General features: G+C 43.3%; 1 protein-coding gene across 1 annotated transcript in view; it reads right to left on the bottom strand.

Annotated features, from left to right (window-relative positions):
- The window catches only part of KCNJ3 (potassium inwardly rectifying channel subfamily J member 3), a 205,218-nt gene that overhangs the window by 155,299 nt on the left and 23,585 nt on the right, over window positions 1-26,334 (bottom strand). The window contains exon 2 of the mRNA XM_060257226.1: window positions 15,126-15,342. Within this exon, the coding sequence (XP_060113209.1) occupies window positions 15,126-15,342 (217 nt within the window). The remainder of the gene's footprint in view (window positions 1-15,125; window positions 15,343-26,334) is intronic.

Here is a 26,334-nt window from a genome sequence, read left to right as displayed (position 1 = left end):
AAAAAAGCCCTGGATCAGACTATTTCATTGGCAACCTAGGTTCTGAGGCACCATTTCAAGTCAAGTTTATCGTAATAGCTCATAGCCATAGCAAATTGCGTTAATTAAAACAGTGCAACGCAGTATAAAGCAAACACAATATACATTAGAACCCATAAAATATTAATTAAAAACCTAAACACATGACATATTAATTAACAACTGATACCATTTCAACGTTGTTTCCATGCAAGTAAAGACAAAGCAATTAAAGTGATATCATACAATGGCCAATGACCTACTCAGGTTTTGTCTGCTTGCCATTTAATTTCCTGTCATCCATATAACTCCCTCAGCAGAGCACGTGTTTGCTAGAGCAGACTATCCAAGGAGCCAGGACTCATCTGAAATGCCAGTTCCTACTGCCCCAGTAGCACCAGCTCCCACTACCCCTTCATAAACTCTTTCCTTCAGCCCCATGATTCCCAAAAATACCTGCAGCAACTCTTCGGCCACTGCATTAATTAATTATACGAGTAAAGCCAGGCATGGTGTAGTGGTTAGCTTATTATATTAGGATCTAGGACAACCAGGATCTAGGACTCCCCACTGTGCCATGGGAGCTCTCTGAATGACCTTGGGCCAGTCATAAATTCTTACCTAAACTACTTCACAGGGTTGTTGTGAGGATAAATAGAGGAAGGGAATGATGCAAGCCACCTTGGGTTCCCACTGGGGGGAAAGGAGGGGTACAAATGAAGTAAAAATTAGTAACAATAAAGTGATGCTCAAAATCCTACAACAAGAATTGTTAGTACATGGAATGAGAAGTGCCAGATGTTCAAGCTGTATTCAGAAAAGGAAGAGGTATTAGAAATCATATTCCAAATTTACACTGGTTACTGGAACATACAAGAGAATTTCATAAGAAAAATCAGCCTGTGTTTCGTAGACCACAGCAAAGCTTGTAACTGTACAATCCCGAAAAGCTACAGCTGGTTTTAAAAGAAATGGGTATGCCACAACATCTGATTGTTGTGATGCACAGTCTACAATCTGGGCAAGTGGCTACTGTTAGAACACGGAAACAGAACAGATTCCAATTGGCAAAGGTGTCAGACAAGAATGTATTTTATGTCTGCAGTCTATATGCAGAACACCTTGTAAGGAAAGTAAGGAAAGCTAGATTATATTTCAATGAAGGAGAATTAAAAACTAGGGGAAGGAACATTAACAGTTTGAGACATGCAGATGGCACCAACTTTACTGGTAGAAAATATTACATTACTTAACACAAGCACCCCCTTGTATATACGTTCATGAAACCATGCAAAAGGTTGCACCTTGAAAGAAGGTGAGCTTGTCTCTTCTTCTTATCCAAAAAATTATATATATATATAGAGCCCCATGATGCAGAGTGGTAAAGCTGCAGTACTGCAGTTGGAGCCCTCTGCTCACGACCTGAGTTCGATCCCAGCAAAAGCTGGTTCAGGTTGCCGGCTCCAGGTTGACTCAGCCTTCCTTCCTTCCTTCCGAGGTCAGTAAAATGAGTACCCAGCTTGCTGCGGGGGGAAATGTAGATGACTGGGGGAGGCAATGGCAAACCACCCCATAAAAAGTCTGCTATGAAAACATTGTGATAGCAACGTTCACTCCAGAGTCGAAACGACTGGTGCTTGCACAGGGGACTACCTTTACCTTTATTTGTGTGTATGTGTGTGGAATGCACTAGGGCCCACTTTGTCAGATGCCTCAACCTAGGAAAAAAATGTGTGGTTCTGTAGATTTTACAAGATTTCCATTTATTTCTGAAGACTTTTTTGTTCTCAATGTCTGATATCAGACAATGAGAACAAAGAAGTCTTCAGAAATAAATGGAAATCTTGTAAAATCTACAGAACGACACATTTTTTTTCCTAGGATGAGGCACCTGACAAAGTGGGCGCTAGCCCATGAAAGCCAATGCTAAGATAAAAACTTTTAAGTCACCAAATTTATGTTTGTTGCAACAGACTAGCACAGGTACTCTTCAACAATAATAACTATTAATGGAGTCTGCATGTCACCAAATAGGTCATACAAAGAGTTAGAACATACAACCCCCAGGCTTGCTTTAAATCAGCGCTTGAAGTGGAAGTGAGCAAGAAGGACATAAGACGGTTTCATTCAGTCTAGGCCAGGCTCAATTTAGCTGGTGGTTCATTCACCATCTATAGATACATCTTTGCTGAATAAATCATTTGCTAACAAGCTTGAATTATATATTCACACTTTAAAATCCTTACAGTGAGTCAGTTATCAATCATTACCTCGAATAGAGTTACTATAAATGAAGTCACACACATTAACAAATGTAATCTAATATTAGACATCACAGTTGTTTTTAAAAATAGTTTTCCGATAATTTTGGGCAAATCGTGTGCACTTCCTCACTGCAATGGCAGGGAAACAAGGTTCCCAGGTCCAACTCAGAAAATATCTGGGGACCTTGGGGGTGGAGCCAGGAAACTTTCCCATTCCCTAAAATGAATAAATAAAAATAAAGCAGTCCGGTTCCCCTGAATACAGCTTCATTTCCTCATCCCCAGCAGCTGCATTTCCACTAAATAGACGTGAACTCACACACAAAGCTTCCAAAATATACAGTTTGCAAGCACACACTTTTGTGTGGTCACTAGGGTAATTTACTCATGGGAGTTGCTGAACCATCTGCTGTATTTCAATCATCTTCCTCAGACTAACAGGAAAATGAAAAGAGAGCAGAACTAGGACATGGAGTTTTCCTCCATTTGGAGATAAAGTTCTAATTAACATCATTTTACTATACACACAACTTCCAAAACCAACGCAAAACAAACATGTATTGGCTTCTCTTCCTTTCTCACATGCGTCCCACGCTCACCTCCTCTGCTTGCTTGTCCTGCCCATACAGCTGAGTTTTAAAGGCACACACAGAGCCCACAACACAAGCAGTTTGCAAGGTTCTTTTAAGTTTGCCAAGGACCTGGGACCTAGGGGCTGGCAAGCCTACAGAGAAAGGCGACTGTCATGATCCTAGGCCTCACGAGGCCTACAGGCTCCAGGAAAGCCTGTATCAGAGTAGCTACTGGACCTACATTTCCCAGATCCCTTCTGTCCCCCGTGACTGAGTGGGCAGCAGTTTTGGAGGGAAAACTTGCCCAGTGAAGACCAGAGAGATGAAGATGAAGAAGATATTGGATTTATATCCCGCCCTTCACTCCAAAGAGTCTCAGAGCGGCTCACAATCTCCTTTACCTTCCTCCCCCACAACAGACACCCTGTGAGGTAGGTGGGGCTGGAGAGGGCTCTCCCAGCAGCTGCCCTTTCAAGGACAAGCTTTGTGATAACTATGGCTGACCCAAGGCCATTCCAGCAGGTGCAAGTGGAGGAGTGGGGAATCAAACCCGGTTCTCCCAGATAAGAGTCCACGCACTTAACCACTACACCAAACTGGCTCCAGGGACCTGGAAGGAAGGAAATAAAAGGTCAAGCCAGAGAGGGAGACATGTTCTCAGGAAAGGATGGGCTGGAGGAAGGCTACAGTCATGAGAGCTTCCTCACTGAAAGAGTGGTAAGTTAGTTGGAACTAAAGGAAGAAAAAAATAAAAGCATCGGGGCTGGCTTGGTGTCAGGAGGTGTGGCCTAATAGGCAGATGAGTTTCTGCTGGGCTTTTTCTATTGAAAAAGCCCTGTGTGAAAGATAGTGCTGCCAGTGGGTGTGGCCTAATATGTAAATAAATTCCTGCAGGGCTTTTTCTACCAAAAAAGCCCTGGTAACTTTCACTTTTGCACTAAAAGTTACAACCTACTCGTTTGTTCTTGAACACTTACAATAAACTTATTGTTATTATACTGCCCAAGTCTGCATCCCCCAGATAAAAGGTGCTTGCTGAGGTCACAGATAAAAGGTGCTTCCTGAAAACAAAGACACTGGCCGGATGGGTGCTCTGGGCCCTCCCAGGCAGACCCTTACCAAAGTGGTTACAGCCAATAGAAAGCCCTTCCTGGTCTCCTGCAAGCCTGACAGCCAGCAAAGCTGATTTCCATCTTCTCGTTTTCCTCAGCCTAGAACCATTTCTGGGCCTGGGAAAGATTTACCTTGCAGACACAGGCACCTGAACAGACAGCTTCCTATTCCTGCAATAACTGAAGCCTCCAAAAGCTGCCTATCCAAGTTCTTGCTTCTGCAGTGCTTATTTCTCCCTGGTCCAGCTCCACAAACATCTCTAGACAATCTAGAGAATAGGACCAAGGTAGCTATTCCTTGCCCCCCCCCCAACAGTTTCATCTTTCCCCAAGCTCAGCAGAATCTATTTCCAACTAGCCTTGCTCAGACTGGGGTAACCACGAAACATATTCTTAGTGACTTTCATAATACTGATACGTTAGTCCTAGGATGGTGAAAAAGTGGGATAGCATCTCACCATATTCCACCTTATTTTGAGCACTGTTCTCAAACAAATACTTTTAAAATGTTGCTAGAAGCTGAGAGATTCTGTCTCTTGTCACTTATTTAGTCATAAATACCATTAAATGGGTTAGCATCTTTGTACCTTAGCCCTTACTTAGAAGCTTTTCTGAAAAGTCTTCAGGATTGTGATTTAGAAGCTATACAGATAGCATGTTTTTTCCATATTATTGAAAACATTGTCTGTAGAAGGGACAGAAGAAGTGTAAATGAAAATGCAGGCAATCACTAAAGTTGCCAACTAGACAGGGGGGAAATGTCCTGTCCATTCAATAGAGATTTAATGAACAGAAATGGACCACTGAAGATTTATATGGCATGAAATTAAATAACACTACCTGATAATTGCTTGATGATCAACCTGACATTAACAGGACAGAAAGAAGGACCAGTTTAAAAGTTGGCAACCCTAGCCTTCACATTGCACATTCTGAAAAATTCATTCTAATTACCATGTTATATAGTTTGAAGAGTAAAAACTCAGTGACTTATGTATGCAGTTTCAATATAGAATAGGTTACATATACGTATACATAAATACCAAGAGAGAGAGAGAGTGTTATTTGGTTTTTATAAATTTTCATGAACATAGGCTGGGAATACCACTGTTCAGGGCTTTTTTTCCCCAGGAACTCCTTTGTAATATTAGGCCACACCCCTCTAATGTAGCCAATCCTCCTGGAGCTTACAATAGGCCCTGCACGAAGAGCCCTGTAAGCTCTTGAAGGATTGGCTTCATCAGGGGTGCGTGGCCTAATATGCAAAGGAGTTCCTGGGGGGGAAAAAAGCCCTGCCACTGTTACAGAGTTTTATCCCACTTACTGGAGAAATATTACTTTAAAACAGGGACATGGAAACTCAGAGTTGCAAAGCAATGCAATGCATAAACCACTAAACCACAAAACTGCATTGAAATGATTATCGAATATTCTAACAGACACCCGTGTCCTCATCTCTGTTCAGTTCAGTTCAATTCAATTTTATACATGGTAGAAAGCTTAAAATCCCGCCCCCAAAAAGTACAAAGAAAGCACCCACCTCTGGTGGCACAACAGCCTGAGATCCGCACTGGGCTTGCAGGCGGTACAGCAGGTTGATAACACAGCATCCCAGGAGCCACACCGGACATGAAGGTGGAGCTATGGCAGCCTGGGATGGAAGACTGTTCTCTGTGGCTAACCCCCTCCCCCAGGTTCTTCTGCAAGCCACAGAGAGGTGGGGAGAAGGCTGCGCTGACTTGCCAGGAGCTGCTCCAGGCAAGCCACAGAGAGCGGCATGGGGAGACTGTGCTTGCTCACTCAGAGCTGCTCCAGGCAAGCCACAGAGAGCGGCATGGGGAGACTGTGCTTGCTCACTCAGAGCTGCTCCAGGTGAGCCACAAAGAGCAGCCGCAAGGTGGGAAGTTGCTGCTGGTCCAATTGAGCCAAATTCTCAGGCATACTTTATTCAAAATTCTATACCATTGAAGGAAAATAAGATCTTATGTATTACTTGGCTATATTACTTAAAATCAATCATTTCCTCCACTAAAAAAAAAAATCTTATTTTGAAAAATTTGGCAATGAAAGGCAAAAAAAATAAAATAAAATTGCATCCTTTTCAGTAGAAAGCAGCAAGATGGTACTTAATTATGTCCTAAGATATACGAAGAATATAAAGCGAAGCTACATGCTTCAGTCCTAGCCCCTCTCCTGTTGTCTGGCCCTCAAGAATTCATTCACGAGCAACACTGATACTACTGATAATGGGAGTAGGGATTTAGAACTGATGCAACCCATCAATTTCAGTTGCTAAACAAGGTACAAAAAAAAGCATAACAATCAATTATGCTCACATAAAGCTCCTGTAACTTTGCACAAGAACAAGCTGTAATCATGACAATCTGATCTGGACTATTTTGGCATAATTTAGGCCATACACACCTTTTAAGGGTTGTTTCTTTACAAGAAAAGAAAAGGTTGTAGATACTGCTATCCAATAAAGACAATGGCCTATTATGTACAGGTGTTTTCCCTTGCTTTCACCGTATATGCCCATCAGATTTTCATTTTCATTCTACCTTTTCGTTCACTTTCACCTTGCATGTCTGTAGGGATTTCTTTTTCATCCTGCATTGATATTCCTCCCTGCAGTGCTCAGTTTGCTTTTTGGTCGCTGTTTCTTCAAGCTTTCTGAGAGTTATTTTGTGACGGTTTTTCCCTTTGCTTCAAAGGCAATTCAAAACAATACGAATTTCCTTGGATCTACCCACCTGCCCTCTTCTCACCGCTCTACTGCCCACACTGAGGTAATTTGTCCCACTCTGCACCTCCCACCATCCCACTCCCTTCATCAGTGTACAAGCTCCACTATTGATTAGGTTTTCCATCTTTAAAATATTTGGGGGGTTTTTACAAGCAAGCTGAGTTAGCAATATAAATTTATCACTAATCTCGGGTCACTAGAGGAAAAAAAATCATTGGCAGGGAATGCTTTAAACATTTGGCTAGATGTAGCATGTGTGTTGTGTATGCGGACCAAAGTGAAGACTGTATACGGTGTTCCTGCCTGGCTCATTGGAACCGTAAGAACAGAGCTTGGGGACTTGGGAACAACGGGCAGCAGGATCCAAATCCCTGCTGCCCTGCACCAATCACGAGCCCCTCCTGAATGACCCAATACCGTGCTTGCACGTGAACCCTAAATTGTATATAGTTGACCCCATTGGCCCAGTTCCCCTGTCTTGAAGGGCAGCCTATCTATGTCAAGTCTGCAAATTCAATGAGTCGATGTGGATACAAAGAAACTAGTTTATTGATATTGGTTACTTGTGGCCTTAGCCAGGGCTTGAAAAGACTAAAGACGTACTGTAGATACATTGCATATAAGGAGTACTTCAAAGGCATTCCTACGGGTAGGGAATTGTGCAGGGAACATTCACACATAGACGTTACCAATACATTCTCATGTTGATTAGAGGCCTGTTGGCCTTGATGGTTTTCAGGCTCTTTTCCTCTCCCCTGGGCCTGAGCTGAGAAGGTTCAGATAAGACTTTTCACACATCACCATTTCAAAGCAGGGAGATTCTCTAAAAGGGAGGGGGGAACAGGAAAGGGTTTGCTAGCAGCATTTGGTCACACTTTGGTTCTACCCAGCATGCTCTTTGTTTGAGCCAAAGTTAAAGCCAGACTTGAAAATCTAATGCTGTGCCTAATAAAGAGCTGATGTTCACTACTCTCTCGCCTCGTCAGTGCACCAAACCCACTATGTTAATAATGTGCATATCCAGTTAAAACTTCTAAAAGATGTGTGCCCTCAGGAGTAGACACCAAACATATGGCCGGAGAGGCAGTGTCAGGTGCAGAAGGAAGGAGCTGGCAGCACCTCCCCTCCGCCCAGCACGCGAACGCCCACCTGAGCCTGCCCCCTCACCAGCCCTGCAGTGGGGCTCTGGCAACTTGGCAGCTGCCCACCCTCAGACAGAGCTCCTGCTTGGTGCTGGTGACTGAGTGGTAGAGGGGAGGCTTTTCAGAGCTGCTGTGGGTAGGCGGGTTTGTTAGCAAAGCCGGAAGAGGCTCAGGGCTTGGATCCAGAGGATGAAAGTCACATCGCTACAGCATATGAAAAAAGGATGCTGTCAAGGCAGGGATAAATTGCTGCATTCCAAAATCTGGCTTCTGACCTTTATCCAGAGATGAAAGGGGGAGACACACCAATGTAGAGTCAGAGCAGAGAACAAAAAAAACTTGAGAACATACTGATGAAAGTTTCTTTACAGAGTCCTTGACAAAGTAAAGTGTGAAACATGCGGGCATCTTTGTATGGAATACAGTATTTTTTAAAAAAAAAAAAATGCATCAGCGTTCGTCTTCTCTGCTTTGACTCTTCATCCAGAAAGTCACACAAGTAGGCTGCTCTCTGTGCGATTCAACTTTCAGCTTTGTTAGGGGAAGGAAGCAATGCAAGCACCTTTTCAGTGAAAAGGAAGAGGGGAGGGGTCTTCACAAGCGCTAATACAGCCCCTATATCTCTCGGTTAGGATAAACATATAAAACATATAGATAAACCTACGCCCCACCCTCCCAAAAAGATGCAGAATGCTTTGAAGCAAATATAAAATATATTAGAAACCCACAAAGAGGATTTTTACAAATTAAATGCTGCACATCCACAAGGTACATGGGTGACAATCAGCAGGCGTTCTCCACGTGACTGTGAATCAAAGAACTGTCACTCCAATGCAAAAGTGACAACTACTGAATCATGAAAAACTTCGAGTTTTCACTTTAAAAAACCAAGCATCTTACCCTCATGGTTAAACAAAACTGTGTGCAGATTCTGCTAAATGCTTAGGAAGCAGAAGTCTATATATTTCTGAGCCATCACAACCTGGCACATTCACTCCAGTTCTTGCTTCATAATCCCTAATCTGCAACAAACTTGAAAGCAATCAATTAAAGCATGTAAACGGAGCAAATCTGCCTGCTTTGCATAATTTATTCGAGTCATGCATTTCAATTTTTTCATGTGACCTATTTTGTTCAGAATCTGGAAGCTTTGTCTGTCGATCTTGAACGTCACAAAAGACGTCGTAAAGTTTCTCAGATATGAAAGCTGTCATCCAAACCAGGATCCGTGTGAAAATACATTTCTTGACATATCTTTGTAAGTGACACAATTGTGGATAATTTTTTTAAAAAATGTTAGCATTGAAATCACTGCATAAACCAGCACAACAGCATGTTCAGGTGTATTACCCAGTCACCAATGCTGCACAAGTACTAAAGAGGAAAGTTCAGGCATTTCCTAACCAACATTGGCCACAGGAACACACTAAAGGTGATAAACATCTGGGTCATAAGATGCTTACAACTGTGCTGCCACAAATCCACAAGTCAACATTTGTCAACCGGATGTCCACTATATTTGGTGCTAAACTTAATTTCATAACTATTTTAATTTTAGGACAGACGTTGCATAAACCAGACTCTTACTGGTTTTCAGTTTCTTCATTTAGGACACTGGCAATTTTTGCTGAAACAAAGTCAATAAAGGAGAGGCTACAGTTCAGTGGTAAAGCATCAGCTCAGCATGAGAAGGTTGCTGGTTCAATCCCTAACATTGCCAGTTAAAAGAATCAGGTAGTAGGTGATGTGAAAGACATCTACCAGAGCCTCCGGAGACCTGTTGAAAGTCTGAGCAGACAATATTGACCCTGATGAGTCAAGGGTCTGAGCTTCACATGCTCATATCCATCCATAGTCAGATGCATATTTCTTATGCATTAAATCAATTTCCCTGCTTTTATCTTTGTCCACTCAGAGCATCATGCCTCTCTTACATGGCAGCTCCTGGTATCTGCCTTTGATTCTGCACTCAGCTTTAATTAGCTTCCTGCAATTGCTAATAATCAATCTCAATGAATAGTCTTCTATCTGACCTCCAATTAATTCATCTTCATTCCAACTCTAGTTAGAATTCTTTGACCTACAATTGCAACTTTATCTGTATATATGTTCTATTTTTCATATGTTCTATTTTTATTGCCTAGATTTTTAATCATTTATTTTATGGGGGGTTTTTTAAATATATATCTTGTATTATTTTATGAATCTCTTCCAGGTCTCCAAAGCAAGAGCATATAAATATTTTAAAGATACATTTACAAATTTGTTTGTGTGTGTGCAAAATTCATGTTTCCACAGGATTCCTTCTGGCAAATCAAACCATTCATCACTCACTGTCAGCTGTTACTTTTAACATCAAGAATACCTGAAATTTAGCAAATTTACAGGAGAGCATACAAAAATGAAAACACAGGGGGGAAAGCACTCTGACCCATCAAAACAAGTAGTGATAGCACAGCTGGCACAGTCCTGAGATTCTGACAGATACCATGCAAAAGATATAAAGCAGGGGTGGCCAACGGTAGCTCTCCAGATGTTTTTGCCTACAACTCCCATTAGCCCCAGCCATTGGCCATGCTGGCTGGGGCTGATGGGAGTTGTAGGCAAAAAACATCTGGAGATCTACCATTGGCCACCCCTGCTATAAAGTATATTGGTGTTGTCTAACATACTTGCCACCAGCGGTCATTTTGCAGAAAAATAGGTGGTGGAGCTCAACCAGGGATTGTTATGCAGCTGCACATACTATTCAATGGACAAGAAGGTGGAATTCTCAGAAAGGTTCAGGAGCTGCACTCCTGTGATCTCCCACTGAACCTGAGACCTGCTTGCCACCATCATAGATAATAATTCACCTATGGTGGGGGCCAAATGGAGCTCTTCATGCACTCCATAAACCATTGGCCCGTCATGGCTCAGTCAGTGTCTCTGACCTCCCATTGGCTGACTGCAGGCCTGGGAATGTTGAACAAACTGCCAAAACAGTCTTACTTCAGAGACAGACACATCGCTGATGCTTCTCTGTGTCCTCTCTGTCAACCAGCCTCAGAAAGGGCTGCTGCTCTATTGCAGCCTCATGAAAGGCGTCACGGCCACCACAAGAACAGACTCCTGCTACCACATCAATGGCCAACAAGGAAGGCCTCCCAGCACACAGAGCCTCCAAAGGCTGCCCAAATAGCCAGGGAGCTGCTGCTGCTGTCATAATGTGACTAGGCAGCAAGGCCTGGCCCCACCAGGAGCATTTCCTCAGAGCCCATAGCTGTCACCTCTTTCCTGTCACTCCCTCCCTCCTCCTCCTCTCAGCCTTGTTCCAGGACAAACAAGGATTGTGTTTTTATTCACAACGGGCCTTATTCTTATTAAATATATATATGTGACATCTTTGAACCATCCAGGGAAACAAAATGAAGGGATGGTCTGCTTGTTTGCCAGGGATTTTGAGGAGGTTTGAAAGGCAGGCATCTTTTAAGGGGTGGAGAGGTTTGGTTTTTGGTAAGGAGTAATGCTTCTGGTGAGGTGTTATGGTGTGCTGACATCTGGAAAAAAATGGAGAAACATCACAGCCAAAAACACCAGCAGAACCAGTTTCCAGTTGGCAAAATCTCCCTCGATCAAAGGGAGATTGTGAGATAACCCAATTGCAATCCTGATGGCTACTCCTCATGAGTGAACTGCAGAGACAGAGGTTTCTGCAGCTGGCCCCTGAGCTGAGCGACCCAGAACCTGGCGTTTTATTTACACTCACAACTGTGATGGAGACTTTATATCGGGTGGGGAATGTCCATCCCTACGGCCATTTATGGCCCTTGAGATCACTTGGTCTGGCCCTTGGGAATTGCTGGGCTGAGCCGAGTCACATGGTGGCCTCCCTGGCTATTGGCAGATGGTTTGCACCTCAAAAAGGCAGGAAAAAAGGTGATTGGTAAGACCCTTGCTATCCTAATAAGGAGGGCTTTAAACTAAATGGTATGGGGAAGCGAGACAATTATTCAAAGCCTAGTATGATGCTAATAACTAGAAATAAGAATGCTGAAGTTTTGCGGGGAGTGGCACATATACCAGGTAACATTAACTTGCAGGTACGTAAGGAAACAAAAACCTCAGGGAGCATAAAACATGGATTCCGATGTCTCTACACTAATGCATGAGAAACAAGCAGGAGGAACTGGAAGTCCTAATAAAGGAAGGGGACTATGACCTAATAGGCATTTCTAAACCTTGGTGGGATGACACTCACAATTGGAATATTAGGACCGAGGAGTACAACTTACTTAAAAGGGACAGACAAATAAGGAAGGGCGGAGGCATAGCATTATATGTGAAGGAGGTATATACTTGTGAGCAGCGCTTTTTTTGTTGCAGGAACTACTTTGCATATTAGGCCCTGTACTACGAGCCCTGTAAGCTCTTGGAGGATTGGCTACATCAGGGGTGTGTGGTCTAATATGCAAAGGTGTTCCTGCTACAAAAAAAAGTCCTGCTTGTGAACAAATTTGTGAGAATGGCAGTTCAACTGAGAGTCTCTGAGAAAAAATAAAAGGAGTAAGAAATAACAGTGATATTATGGTGGCTGTCTGCTATAGACCACCAAGCCAGGCAGAGGACTTGGATGAAATACTACTACAACAGATTGCAAAGTACTGAAAGAGAAGCGATGCAGTGGTCATGGGAGATTTCAACTATCTAGACATCTGTTGGAAGTCTAACTCTGCTACGAAAGGTCAAATAGATTCCTGACTTGTCTTCCTGGCAACTTCATTTTCCATAAAGTGGAGAGAGAAACAAGGGGATCTGCTATCTTAGACCTGAATCTCCCCAATAAGGCTTTTAATAGTATTTTGTTAAAAAAAAAATTAAAAAAGGTATTTTGTAAAAAAAAAATGTTTAGGGCGAGGGAATGATTTTCCCAGTTATAACTTTAGAGCTGATGTCTCTTCTGCAATAGAATTCTGGGAGTGTTCTGTTTTGTATCATTGCCTCACATAGTCCCCAATATGGAGACTTTTAGGGGCAGCCGAAAGGAGGGGTTGGAGGTTGCATATTTACATCTCCAAGGAATGTCCACAAAAATTATGATAACTATTGCTGCATAGTAGAAATGTCTCTGTAAATTATTTCATTTTGTAAGGAAAGACCTCATATATGGGAACTATGGATATTGGTACTGAGTACAAAGATTGTAATAGCATTTGTATAATGTTTCTAAGTGCTCAAAGTACTTCACTGGGATAATTTCATTAATCATGATAAAAGTACTATCTCATGAGATACTTAGGAAAATTGATTGAAATTAGAAGAAGAAGATGGTGATGATGATATTGGATTTATATCCCGCCCTCCACTCCAAAGAGCCTCAGAGCGGCTCACAATCTCCTTTACCTTCCCCCCCCACAACAGACACCCCGTGAGGTGGGTGGGGCTGGAGAGGGCTCTCACAGCAGCTGCCCTTTCAAGGACAACCTCTGCCAGAGCTATGGCTGACCCAAGGCCATTCCAGCAGCTGCAAGTGGAGGAGCGGGGAATCAAACCCGGTTCTCCCAGATAAGAGTCCGCACACTTAACCACTACACCAAACTGGCTCTCCAGTTAGGGAAAGCAATATCAGGTTGACAGCACGTTAGGTTCTACATACAATCATTGTTGTTTTGAATCTGATATAAAGGGCCACCCCTTCTTGGCAATCCCAAAGGTATGTTCTAGCCTGGCCTCAGGGTGCCTAATTTATAAAAATGTAAATACCATGGTGCAGAATGGTAAGCTGCAGTACTGCAATCGGAGCCCTCTGCTCACGACCTGAGTTTGATCCTGGCAGAAGCTGGGTTCAAGTAGCCGGCTCAAGGTTGACTCAGCCTTCCATCCTTCTGAGGTTGGTAAAATAAGTACCCAGCTTGCTGGGGGGGGGGGGAAGTGTAGATGACTGGGGAAGGCAATGGCAAACCACCCTGTAATAAGTCTGCCGTGAAAACGTGATGCGACATCATCCCAGAGTCGGAAACAACCGGTGCTTGCACAGGGGACTACCTTTACCTTTTTAAATACACAAGGGATAATTATAAGATCTAATGTGATAACACAAAAAAGTGCCTATCAGTTGTAATTTGCAAGAGTGGCAGATAAGGCTTTTTGAGAAATACATTACAAGTCAAAGTGTCAGAGAAGGGCTTTTGTTTGGCATGTGGTGGTTACCAAATGTGTGCGCGCAAACACACAGCAAAAAAGTAGACAAGCTACAATTAATTAACTGACATATTTCAGGGGTACTCTCTGCACAATCACAATCCAGCTGCCAACTGTGCTTTGCAGCGTATGACACTGATTTATTTATTTTATTAATTTTATTTAGTAGGCTTATATTCCACCCTTTCCTGTAAACGGGCTCAGGGTGGATCACAACATACAGTAACAACAATAAGAACCTACAGCTCAGAGTTAAAACATTACATTAAAATTAAACAAGTAAAAACAATAACACAAGAAATAAAGTGCACCACAGGCCCAGATTAAATGAGGATAGTAATAGCAGGATAGCACTGCAGTAAGACACAACGTCACCACAAGGGAGGCCAACTGATGGAATAATAGCTGGAATAAGACGCCCGCTGCCTCAGCTGTAAGCCCAGCAGAATAGCTCTGTCTTGCAGGCCCTATGAACTTGGTAAGCTTTGAGATCATTGACTGAACTTAGAACATCTGGAATGCTTGCTATGGAGGAACACATTTTTTTAAAAAAAGGCTGCCATTGGAATTACAATTGCTGAGGATTGTTTTTTTCATGAAGGATCCATCAATAAACAGGCAGCAGCAGGTGTATAGTAAGATACTACATCCAGGCTTGCAAAATTCAACTGTACAACTTAGTTTCCCTGATACAACCTGCTGTGTGCAGACACCACAAGGAAACACCCACATTGGCAAGAGGGAACGCAAACGTAACGCAAGCTGAATACCAACACAAGGCAAGCTCCTACGAAGTAATACTATCCCAATCCACAGAAAATACACCATCACCTCATTAGGCTGCTTTCTTTCTCACGTATTTTGACATGAAACGGGTAAGTCTGTGGAATATATGCCTAACATATTTAAAACTTTCAGTATTTAGGTCACCTTGTCACTGTCGATAATAATCACTTGCAACACTGAGCCCAGAAATACCTTTGTAGTTTATTTTGGGGATGGGTTTGGAGAGGAATAAGACTTGAAACTGAGTGGTGGGGGAACAGCTACTACACATACGGTTTGGTAAGCTTTGAGATCACTGTACTCACCAGTTGTTTCCACGATGCCCTCTAGGATGACAACTATCTCAAACTGTTCAGTCTGCATGCTTCGCTGAGAAAGGTCATAAAAGGGACTTTTGGAATCGATCACATGGCAAATCGTAAGTGGCGAAACAAGGAAAAGTTGGTCTGCTCCAGTACTAAAGCCTACATCCAGTTCAAGTTGATCGAGAGGAAGGAATTCGCCCTCAGGTGTTTGGCGAGACTACATAACACACGAAGAGAGAGAGAAAGAGAGAAGGGGAGGGGGGGAAAAATCAGCAACCAGTTCAGTGATATTCAAAGTCAGTCTGACATCAAGTCACATCCTTGCCAACGCTTTGCGCCATCAATCATCTGAGAGAAAATCCAAACAAATGATTATGCAGCTATGTTATAAAGGAGGGAAGGGAGGGCAGAAGCCAAACATTACAGAACATACATGCATTATTTATAAGTACATCTTACTATAATTAAAGCTCACTGGCTCATAAGACATGAAAAACTGCTTGGCAGAAAAAATGCAGCTGCTAAAACAAGTGACTGAGGCAGCATACATCCAATTATATCCCGCCAGTAGGGCAGGGGGCACTCAAGGTATCAACACACAAAGCTGCCTTACGCTAACCCTGCACACATTACAGTGAATGCACATACATTTTTAATATATACTTGTAAACCTGTGTATAAGAAAGAGCCAGCATATGTTCACTTTACAAATCAATTGGTGGACCGGTACCAGGATAAATGTGGGGTTCAGCTGAATATGTGTTAAATGCAATGTAAAAATCACACATGTATAAAAGCACTACACAAGCATTGTACACGCATTCGCTATAACGTTAATATAGGGCTCCAGAGTCAGACAACTGGCAGATCAGGGTCAGTACTGCCCGCTCTGTCTCACCAAAGCCCTTCAGGATCTCAGGGAGAGGTCTTCCACATCTGCTGTTTGAGCCTTTTCACGGGATATTCCGGAGACTGAACTTGGGACCTTCTGCATGTACAGCAGATGCTCTTATCACTTGAGCCACAGCCTCTCCCTTACTACAAGGGAAACGATGAAGAAGAGAACTTGTCTGTTGCCATCCTTGCATTCCATTCATAATGCTTTACAGGATGAAAATGATTTTGATATTGATAATGATTAAGTTCTTTTTATTTTTTTTTTAAAAAACAAAAGTATAATTTTTGGTTTTTTAATAGTTAAAGGTACCTTTAATATTTGGGGTGTTTTTTTTAAGTAAATAACACTGGGGGGGTGGTGGGGGGTGGGCTCCCTCTGGGAATCCTACCCCCCCAGGGAAAGTGCATGCGCAATACATAGCCTCTCCTCTCCCGGTGTAGTGAACGCCGCGTGGTCACTGTCTGGCTATGCCTGGCAGATGGTCACTGCAATGGCCTCTCCTGCATTACTGCATCCGTAGCAACACCTTCTCGCTGGTCCCCCCCGTTTTCACAGAGTTTGCTACGTCATGGTGCGACCGAATTGTCCGGCGGTATAACCGGATGGGCAGGCTGGGCCCACCAACTTCGTCAGCCTAAGAGAAGGAAAACTCTAACATCAAACCCGGGCAGATAGAGCTCGTTAATGTAACACCTACCACCTGGAGGACTCACTGCCGGCGTCCCGGCTTACTGGGCCATGGCAGATGACCCCCAGGTGAAAGGGTGGAGCCAGTACCGCGCACACTGCGCTTCACCTAAAAAATTCCTCTGCGCAGGCCTGAAGGGCATATCCACACACACAACCCACAACGCATCAAGTCCTGCAGCGATAGGCAAGGGGCGAAACGGCAGGTGGAAGGTGCCACTGGAAGCCGCAGTCCCGATCCTGCATGTAGGCGGTTCAGGATATTGGTCGCCTGATGCTAACCCGGAGACGAAAGCATCTTTCGGCAGCACCCTGAACGACCAAGCAGCCTTATCTAGGGACAGCACTGCTTGCTCCACACGGAGAGGGGCCTAGAAAAGGTGGCCTAAACAAAGCTCGTCTCCCCCACCCCAGTTGGCTAGCCGCGGTCAACGGGCATCCTTACTTGCGGTCGAAAAATAACAACAAAGAAAAGGCATGCACCTGCCTCACAAAGTGTGCAAAGACTAAAGCTTGCGTGTTGGAACATCAGAACCATGCTTGACACAGTAGGCAGTGGTCGCCCTGAACGACGCTCTGCTCTAGTTGCCCACGAACTTCTCAGGTTGAATATCGACATAGCAGCTCTCAGTGAGGTCCGTTTCCCTGAGGAAGGTAGTCTTCAAGAACACGGTGCTGGCTATACCCTCTACTGGTCGGGTAAGTCAAAGGCTGAGAGCCGCCTTTCTGGCGTTGGCTTCATGGTCAGGAACTCCATTGCCTCCAAACTCGAAAACCTTCCAACAGGTCACTCAGATCGCATCATGTCCATGCGCCTCCCACTTCAAAACAAGCAGCATGCAACACTCTTCAGTGTGTATGCCCCAACCCTTCAAGCAGATCCTGCAGAAAAGAACAAGTTCTATGCTGATCTACGCAACCTCGTACGGAAGACCCCTACAGAGGACAAGGTGATCATCCTTGGCGACTTCAATGCCAGAGTAGGTAAAGACTCGGAAGCCTGGAAAGGAGTACTTGGCAAACACGGCATTGGCAACTGCAATGACAACGGGCGCCTCCTGCTAGAATTCTGCATGGAGCACCAGCTCACCATCACCAACACTATCTTCCAGCAGAAGAACAGTCTGAAGACAACCTGGATGCACCCACAGTCCAAGCATTGGCACCTTATCGACTACATTCTGGTGCGCCAGAGAGACCTTCGAGATGTCTTACACACCCGAGTAATGCGCAGCGCAGAATGTCATACGGATCATCGTCTTGTACGCTGCAATCTCCGTCTTCACTTTAAACCCACACCCAGGAGAGGAGGTATCCCTCGGAGGAAGTTTCAGGTTGGCAGCCTCCAGTCAGCCGAAGTTAAAGCTGCCTTCCAGGCAAAACTCCAGTCAAGAATTGAGGACCTCAGTTGCCCCACAGACCCTTCTCCAGAAGTACTCTGGGAACACCTAAAAACTACCATCCTGCAGATCTCTGAAGAAGTCCTCGGGTTCTCCACAAGGAAGAACAAGGACTGGTTTGATGAGAACAATCAAGAGATCCAAGAATTACTGGCAAAAAAGAGATCTGCCTACCAAGCACATCTTGCTCAGCCCTCCTGTCCTGGGAAAAAAGCAACCTTTCGCGCTGCATGTAGCAACCTCCAGCGCAAGCTTCGAGACATTCAGAACGAGTGGTGGACCAAGCTTGCAGAGAGAACCCAGCTGTGTGCAGACACTGGTGATTTAAGAGGGTTCTACGAAGCCCTGAAGGCAGTATATGGTCCATCATATCAGGCTCAGAGTCCCTTGCATAGTGCAGACGGCCAAGTGCTCCTCACAGACAAGGCATCCATACTGAACCGGTGGTCGGAATATTTTCAGGTTCTCTTCAGTGCCAACCGCGTAGTTCAAGATTCAGCAATCCACCTCACCCCACTTCAACCGGTGAAAACAGAGTTGGATGAGATCCCCACCCTAGAAGAGACTGTTAAAGCCATCAAGCAACTGAAAAGTGGCAAGGCAGCAGGAGTTGATGGAATTCCACCAGAGATCTGGAAGCATGGGGGCACAGTACTACATAGCTCACTTCACAAAGTACTTGTCACCTGCTGGGAACAAGGCAAATTACCACAGGACTTTCGCGATGCAATCATCATCACCCTATACAAGAACAAAGGGGAAAAGTCAGACTGCTCCAACTACCGGGGGATAACCCTGCTCTCCATTGCAGGCAAAATCCTTGCCAGAATACTCCTGAACAGACTGGTGCCCACCATTGCAGAAGAACTCCTCCCAGAGAGCCAGTGCGGCTTCAGAGCTAACAGGAGCACCACCGACATGGTATTTGTTCTCAGACAGCTCCAAGAGAAATGCAGGGAACAGAACAAGGCTCTGTATGTGACTTTTGTCGACCTTACCAAAGCTTTCGATACCGTTAGCAGGAAAGGCCTGTGGCAAATCTTGGAACGTTTAGGATGTCCCCCAAGGTTCCTCAGCATGATCATCCAGCTACACGAAGACCAGCGAGGCCAAGTCAGACACTGCAACGACCTCTCGGAGACCTTCCCAATAGGCACAGGTGTAAAGCAAGGCTGCGTTCTCGCGCCAACTCTCTTTACGATCTTCTTTAGCATGATGCTTCAAAGAGCCGCAGTAGATCTAGATGAGGACGATGGTGTCTACATCCGCTATCGCACCGATGGCAGCCTGTTCAACCTGAGGCGACTAAAGGCACACTCCAAGACAATGGAAAAACTCATCCGAGAGCTACTGTTTGCTGATGATGCTGCACTCGTCTCCCACTCGGTATCAGCTCTGCAGCATATGACGTCCTGCTTTGCAGAGGCTGCCAAGCTATTCGGCCTAGAAGTTAGTCTGAAGAAGACAGAAGTTCTCCACCAGCCTGCACCCCAGGAAGATTATCACCCTCCCTGCATCACTGTGGGTGAATCAGTTCTGAAGACAGTCCAGCAGTTCAGCTACCTGGGGTGCATCATCTCCTCAGATGCCAAGATCGACAAGGAGATTGACAACAGGCTGGCAAAGGCAAACCGTGCATTTGGCCGACTGCACAAAAGAGTGTGGAGCAACAAGCATCTGAAAAAAGGCACAAAGATCAATGTTTACAAAGCGGTTGTGATGACAACCCTCATCTATGGCTCCGAATCGTGGGTTTTATACCGTCATCACCTGCGACTCCTTGAGCGCTTTCATCAGCGCTGCCTTCGCACCATCCTCAACATCCACTGGAGTGACTTTGTGACCAACACTGAAGTCCTCAAGCGGGCAGAGGTTACCAGCATCGAGGCACTGCTTTTGAAGACGCAGCTGCGCTGGGCAGGGCATATTTCTAGGATGGAAAACCACCGCCTTCCCAAGATTGCCCTGTATGGCGAACTCTCCACCGGCCATCGAAATAGAGGGGCACCAAAGAAGAGGTACAAGGACTCCTTGAAGAAATCCCTTAGCACCTGTCACATCAACCATCACCAGTGGTCTGACCTAGCCTCAGATCGCAAAGCATGGAGGCACACCATCCACCAGGCTGTCTCTTCCTTTGAGAACACACGCATAGCTGGTCTTGAGGACAAAAGGAGATTGAGGAAGAATTGCACTGCTACAGGACCAACCCTAAATCAGACTTTTCCCTGCAGCCGCTGTGGCCGGACCTGCCTGTCCCACATTGGTCTTGTCAGCCACCAGCGAGCCTGCAGCAAACGTGGACTATTGCACCCTTCTTAAATCTTCGTTCGCGAAGCCAAGCCGAGAGAGAGAGAGAGAAATAACACTGGCGGGGGTCAAGTAACGGGGGGAGGGGTGGGGGAAAAGTAAGATATGGGGTAGAAGAATTTCTCTTTTTTTTAAGTCTTTATAAGATGTAGATATAGTTTTGCTACCATATGTTACTAATAAAAATTGTTTATTACATAATGCTTTACAGGATGGCCTAACACTTGCATATCATGGGAGTTTCCTCTGTAACGTTATTGCTAACTTGAACCATATGGGTGGCCATCTATACAACCAACTAAAACTTAGTTGGGTATCTACAGATTCGTTTTTCAAAAGGCAATGGCCCTGATGGAATACACTGACACATTACAACAGCCCAGTTGCTTTTCTAGATAAAGCATAGAGGCACAGACACTTTCCCGTATCATCGGCTCCCAGGATAAGGCTGGCAGTCGCATGAAATGCCAGAAACTAAAGAGGGTTATATGCATCTTAACCCGTCTTAATTAAAAGTACTTTAAAATGGAACCCGTGTATGTTAAGATCCTGAACATTTGTGCCGGCATATGCGCATAGAAAATATCCTGTAATTCAAGCATAGCGTTATGTGGCATGACAGTGCACTGGTGCATCATTCAGGACTCTTCTTTGTAAGCACTAACTGCTCAACCTGATTAAGCACAACCTGCATGTAAGCTGCCTCCGGGTGACTGATGTTACTTCAGAAACTTAAATTCAATTGCTTTGTCTAAACTCTACTGTGGAGGAGGTTCTGCTTGCATCAACAGAACGCAGTGAGTGGAAGGAAGCCTGCCATGATACATCCCATGTGATGAGGCATTGTGAATAGCTTTCCAGGAGGACAGGGTAGTGCTGCAGGAAACATGAAAGCCTCTTTCATGGGTCGCACTGCAGGGTCTCTGAATTCTAGCCATTATCTACTTCCACAGTAAGACTGGCCTGGCTAACACCATATTCCTAATTCACGCATTCAGAGAATTTATATTCCACCAATCCAGAGATGCAACCAACAACTAAAACTATATAGCAATACCACTGTTAATTTCTATAGTGGCATACATCCAAACACCTTCACCTTGACTAGTTTACTAAGTATCCAGATCTTCTGTGGTTGAACTTGTACACAGAAGAAGAAAAAATTCCATGGCCAGAGCTTGTGTTTTATTTCTTTTGTGCAGTGTCTAGCTGTTTATTGGTGCTTAATAAATGATATACAAATAGTAATTGATAGTCTACTATAGACATATGACAACATATTATCACATTGTTCAACAAAGTTTAAAGGCTTCCTTCAGCCTAAGAGAACTTCTTCCTACTGACGTTTCTCTTCCACAAACTCTGCTATGCAGGGTGGCTGGATACCAGCCAATATTTAACATTCTTGTCATTTAATCACCTTAGGACCAAAATTTGATCCAACCAGCTTTTCTGCTTGTAAAAGGGGAGGAAGGGATCTCCTTTGACAACTAAAAGGGCTAGAAATCATAGGACTTGCATTGACATAAAGCCATGTGAGATGGAGACTATAATAAGGAAGTGAATTGGCTGAGCTTGAGTGCAAAATATTTGTGAGAGTCAACTCAATTCTAGAGGGCTTTCCATCGGTATTAGTATAGAGGAATCAGAGATAAAGTACTCGTACTTGGAAATATGTTTAAACTATTCATATTGCAGAACAATGAATAAGCACAGCTACTGAAAAATACCTGCCCCCACAATAAACAGATAATACATGTAGTAGAACAAACTAGGATGAAGATTACATTACTGTACAGCAAACTTTTTTAAAAGGCAAAGATCAGGAGGATTGTAAAGCTGTTTTCTATTGCTGGCCCACCTAACCTGATCCATCTTAAGATATTATATGTTGTAGCTGACAAGATACTCTCCAGGATCTTAAAGCAGAGTAACCTCTTCCCCAATATAAGTTATACCAGATTTATTTATTTAAAATATTTAAAGTATTCTACTTTTCCCCCAAAAAAATGGGATTCTGAGATCCTTCATCTGGAGAAGCTACTGACTGACCTTAGGATCTTCTGCATGCACAGTATATGTACTACATATTCTAATTTACCTTAAACAGATCCACACTCAAATTTAACTTTTAAGATTTAAGCACCACGCTTAGGCTGCATTCAGATGGCAACTAATTATGAACTTTGCTTGTCAGGCTGTTGCACATTCCTTACTCCTCCCCCCACCCTTGCAATATACATGGAGCAAGATGAAAGAATCATGGGCCTATTGAGCACTGGTGTTATACCTTGTTTTCATTGTGCATGTTTGATGGTTTTCTTTGCACTGATTTTCCTCCCTTCAGCTCTCAGTTCACTTTCTGGTCACTGTTTTCCCAGGTTTTCTGAGTGTTTTTGTGCCATTTTTCCTTTGCTTTACTTCCAAACCAAAGGTAATTAAAAAGCATATAGATTCCCTCAGATTTTCCCCTGCTTTTTTGCCACCCCTCAGAGGTCACTTCCTTGCCCACATCAAGATTGTTCTGCCCATTCTACATCCTTCTCCCTTTGTCAGTGTAAAGTTCCATTTCCTCCTCATTTTTAAAGAGAACACTCCACTAAAATGTATATTAAAATACCAATTTCTCCCTGAGAACAATCACAAAGGCAATCTGAGTAAAGAATCTTCCCTTCATAACAGGAGTGGGCTGTGCATTCAATTTAGATAGTAAGAAAGCTCTGAAATAATTTGGGATACTTAGATAAAAAGCAAAGGAAGGCAGCAATTTTGGTGGAGGAATACCAAAAAATACCGAAGAGCGATCCCTGCAGGCACAAGACCATGAGCTCAAGAATCCCTTTCTTGGATATTCTTCTTGATACAGGACTTAACAACTGCAGGTTCCAGGCCCTGAATTCTGTAAGGGTTTAGTCCAATAAGTTAAATTTTTGTATCAAGAATCTTGGACCAAGAAGATTTATGAGAATCTGCTTTTAATAAAGACAGGTATCCAGAGTTACTATAGAGTACTTTAGATACAAATTGAAGGCCAGTTGCCAAGCTTTAACCTCAAAGGATGGTTAATCCAACTCTGCTTATAGGGATAGTCCAGTTGCACATTTCGGAGGGCTAGTCAATTTATGAAGGAAGCAGAGTAGAGGGAGGTCTGAGGATTCTTTGACTGATTGGATCCAGATGGCTGTCCCCAAAAGCAGAACAGGGACAATTTTCAAATTGAAAACCTGATTAGACCTGGGTATATATTGTCCTCCAGAATACGTAAAAAGTTCTAGGATGCCTTAAGTACAAGATCCTGCTTTCTTCATCATGAGTTTTTGATGAGAGGACCAACTTAAATTATACGTTAAAACTATTCCCAAATATGCAAATTCCTCCTCTTGTTGGATTTTAATGTTATCAATAGACCGTCAGAGTATTTTGCATTTACCATAATTGATTTCTAGATCTTCAGAACAACAGTGAATGGCAAATTTATTCAATAGCCTCTGGAGTCCAACGTAAGAGCGGGACAGCAAAACCACATCATCAGCATATGAGTGGGATCTCTAGGCCAGGTAGATAGGGAGGGTGACAAGGAAGCTGAGTAAATCATTTAAGGATAAATTAAACAAGAATGGATCTAACAAGCACCCCTGTCAGTCTCCCTTGTCAACAGGAATTTTTTTTAGAGCGACCTTCTTCTACACTGCAACAGACTTGAGCACTCTGGGTGTTATGAAGATCTTCTATCAGCCATAGCAGTCATCTATCCATGGTGGATTTCCTTAATTTGTTCCAGTCTTGATCGAGAGATGCTGTCAAATGTTCCTTTAAGATCCAGAAAGGCTACGTAAAGATCACCTTCTGAAACTGAAGTATATTTTTTGGCTAAATGAAAGAGCAACCTCTTCTGAAGCCAATTTGCTCCTAACCTAGGATGTTATTAGATTCCATCCATTCCAATAGTTTATCTAATAGGTAAGAGGAATACAACTTGCCTAAGCAGGCTAATTTTAAAAAATTGATGGTAATACACTGGGTTAGAAATGGATCTTTTTTTTTAAAAAAGGGTACTATGATAGTCTACTTCCAAGCAGATGGAATGTTATTGGAGGCATTTATCATACTAAAGATTGGGGTTAAAGTTTCAGCCCACCAAACAGGATTAACTTTAAATATCTCATTAGGAATTAAATCTGCACCTGCACACAGATAAGATGTTCAACTACTTTAGGTGTGACTGGGGGCCAAGCAGGAGGATTGTCAGGAGTAGTTAAGACTGAATTAGATTTCACTGAAAACAGAGAACTGAGATAGTTAACCCAAATAGATTATGAAATGCAAAAAGAGATATTATAATAGACTTTCATTCCTGAGTTAACAAGAATGCAGATGCATTATTATCATTAGCAGCCACAATCAATTATTTCCAGCCCTTATGGATGAAGTTGTGTTTGTGATGTGCCAGCAGAGATTTATAATACCATTTAAGTCCCAACAGTTCAGTCAATGTCTCATGGTAATTTTTCTTTTAAAATTCTCTGGCCTTTCATGAGAGTTCTTTTTTAATCTGTTTGCATTTGCCATCAAAACCAGGATTTTGATGTATTACCCTAGGGAGGCAACTTCTCTGTGTTTAGGCCTAGTATATATTGGTTTGATTCAGAAAGAATGTGCAGAGAATCTGCAGAAGATGAAAATAATTTTATAGAGAATTAAGTAAAAAACTGCAATTTTTAAATTATTGAATCACATCAAGGGTTCCATCGGGTATGGCATAAAGAACTGAATGATTGGCTTAGAGACTCAAAAGGTAAGGACAATAAATGGGAAGGCTTAAGATCTAAAAATAAAAGAACTGGGAGACTATCACTTCCCAGAAAATCATCCATAGCCTTCACAAAGGAAGCCACTCTTGTTGATAAGACAAAGCAGCCTATGGCCATTTGCACCAATATATGTGCAATCTCCCTTGAAGTTGAGACCTACTCGACCATTAATTGCAATATAAAGGTTCACTAGGACTAGGCCCTCCTTTGAATATAAAGGTTCACTAGGACAAGGCCCTTCAAAACAGGAGAGCCAGTTTGGTGTAGTGGTTAAGTGTGCGGACTCTTATCTGGGAGAACCGGGTTTGATTCCCCACTCCTCCACTTGCACCTGCTAGCATGGCCTTGGGTCAGCCATAGCTCTGGCAGAGGTTGTCCTTGAAAGGGCAGCTGCTGGGAGAGCCCTCTCCAGCCCCACCCGCCTCACAGGGTGTCTGTTGTGGGGGAGGAAGGTAAAGGAGATTGTGAGCCGCTCTGAGACTCTTTGGAGTGGAGGGCGGGATATATCCAATATCTTCTTCTTCTTCTTCAAATTAACAACAGTATCCTTAGGAACTCTGTCTAACCAATAAGGATTGAGAAGGACTTCTGGGCCAATTAATTTCTGCGTCAACATATTATCATGAGGCCCCATTCTAGCATTAAAATCGCCAGTTGAAATAAACTGGTGGTTGAAGAAACTTTGGCGTTGAGGGAAATTAAAGAGCCTCCTACATATTTCCTTATGGAACTGCTAGACATAATCCTGGATAAGAATTTTTTCCAGTATAGAGATTCTTTTTATTTGCAAGTGTCTGGGGTAGCTATGCGGTCAAGTTGTGCCCCTAGCATAGCAAATCTCTTCATGTACAAACTTGAGATGGAAAAATTTTTCAATGAAAATTGCAATCCTTTTTTGAAACAGATAATTTTTTACACCAGATTTATAGATGATTGCTTCTTTGTAATAAGCCGCACAAAATATGTGTCAGAGCTCATGAACTGGATGAACACAATACATGACAAGGTGGAATTTACTTATCAGGAAAGCACTAATGATGTACCTTTTTTAGATACAGTTGTGTATAAAACTACTGAGAATAAGTTGGCAACTAAAACCTACA

The sequence above is a fragment of the Heteronotia binoei genome, chromosome 16, assembly GCF_032191835.1.
Source record: "Heteronotia binoei isolate CCM8104 ecotype False Entrance Well chromosome 16, APGP_CSIRO_Hbin_v1, whole genome shotgun sequence".
NCBI classification, from domain to species: domain Eukaryota; kingdom Metazoa; phylum Chordata; class Lepidosauria; order Squamata; family Gekkonidae; genus Heteronotia; species Heteronotia binoei.
The sequence above is the reverse complement of the archived record's forward strand: the minus strand, read 5'-3'. Positions and strand labels throughout refer to the sequence as shown.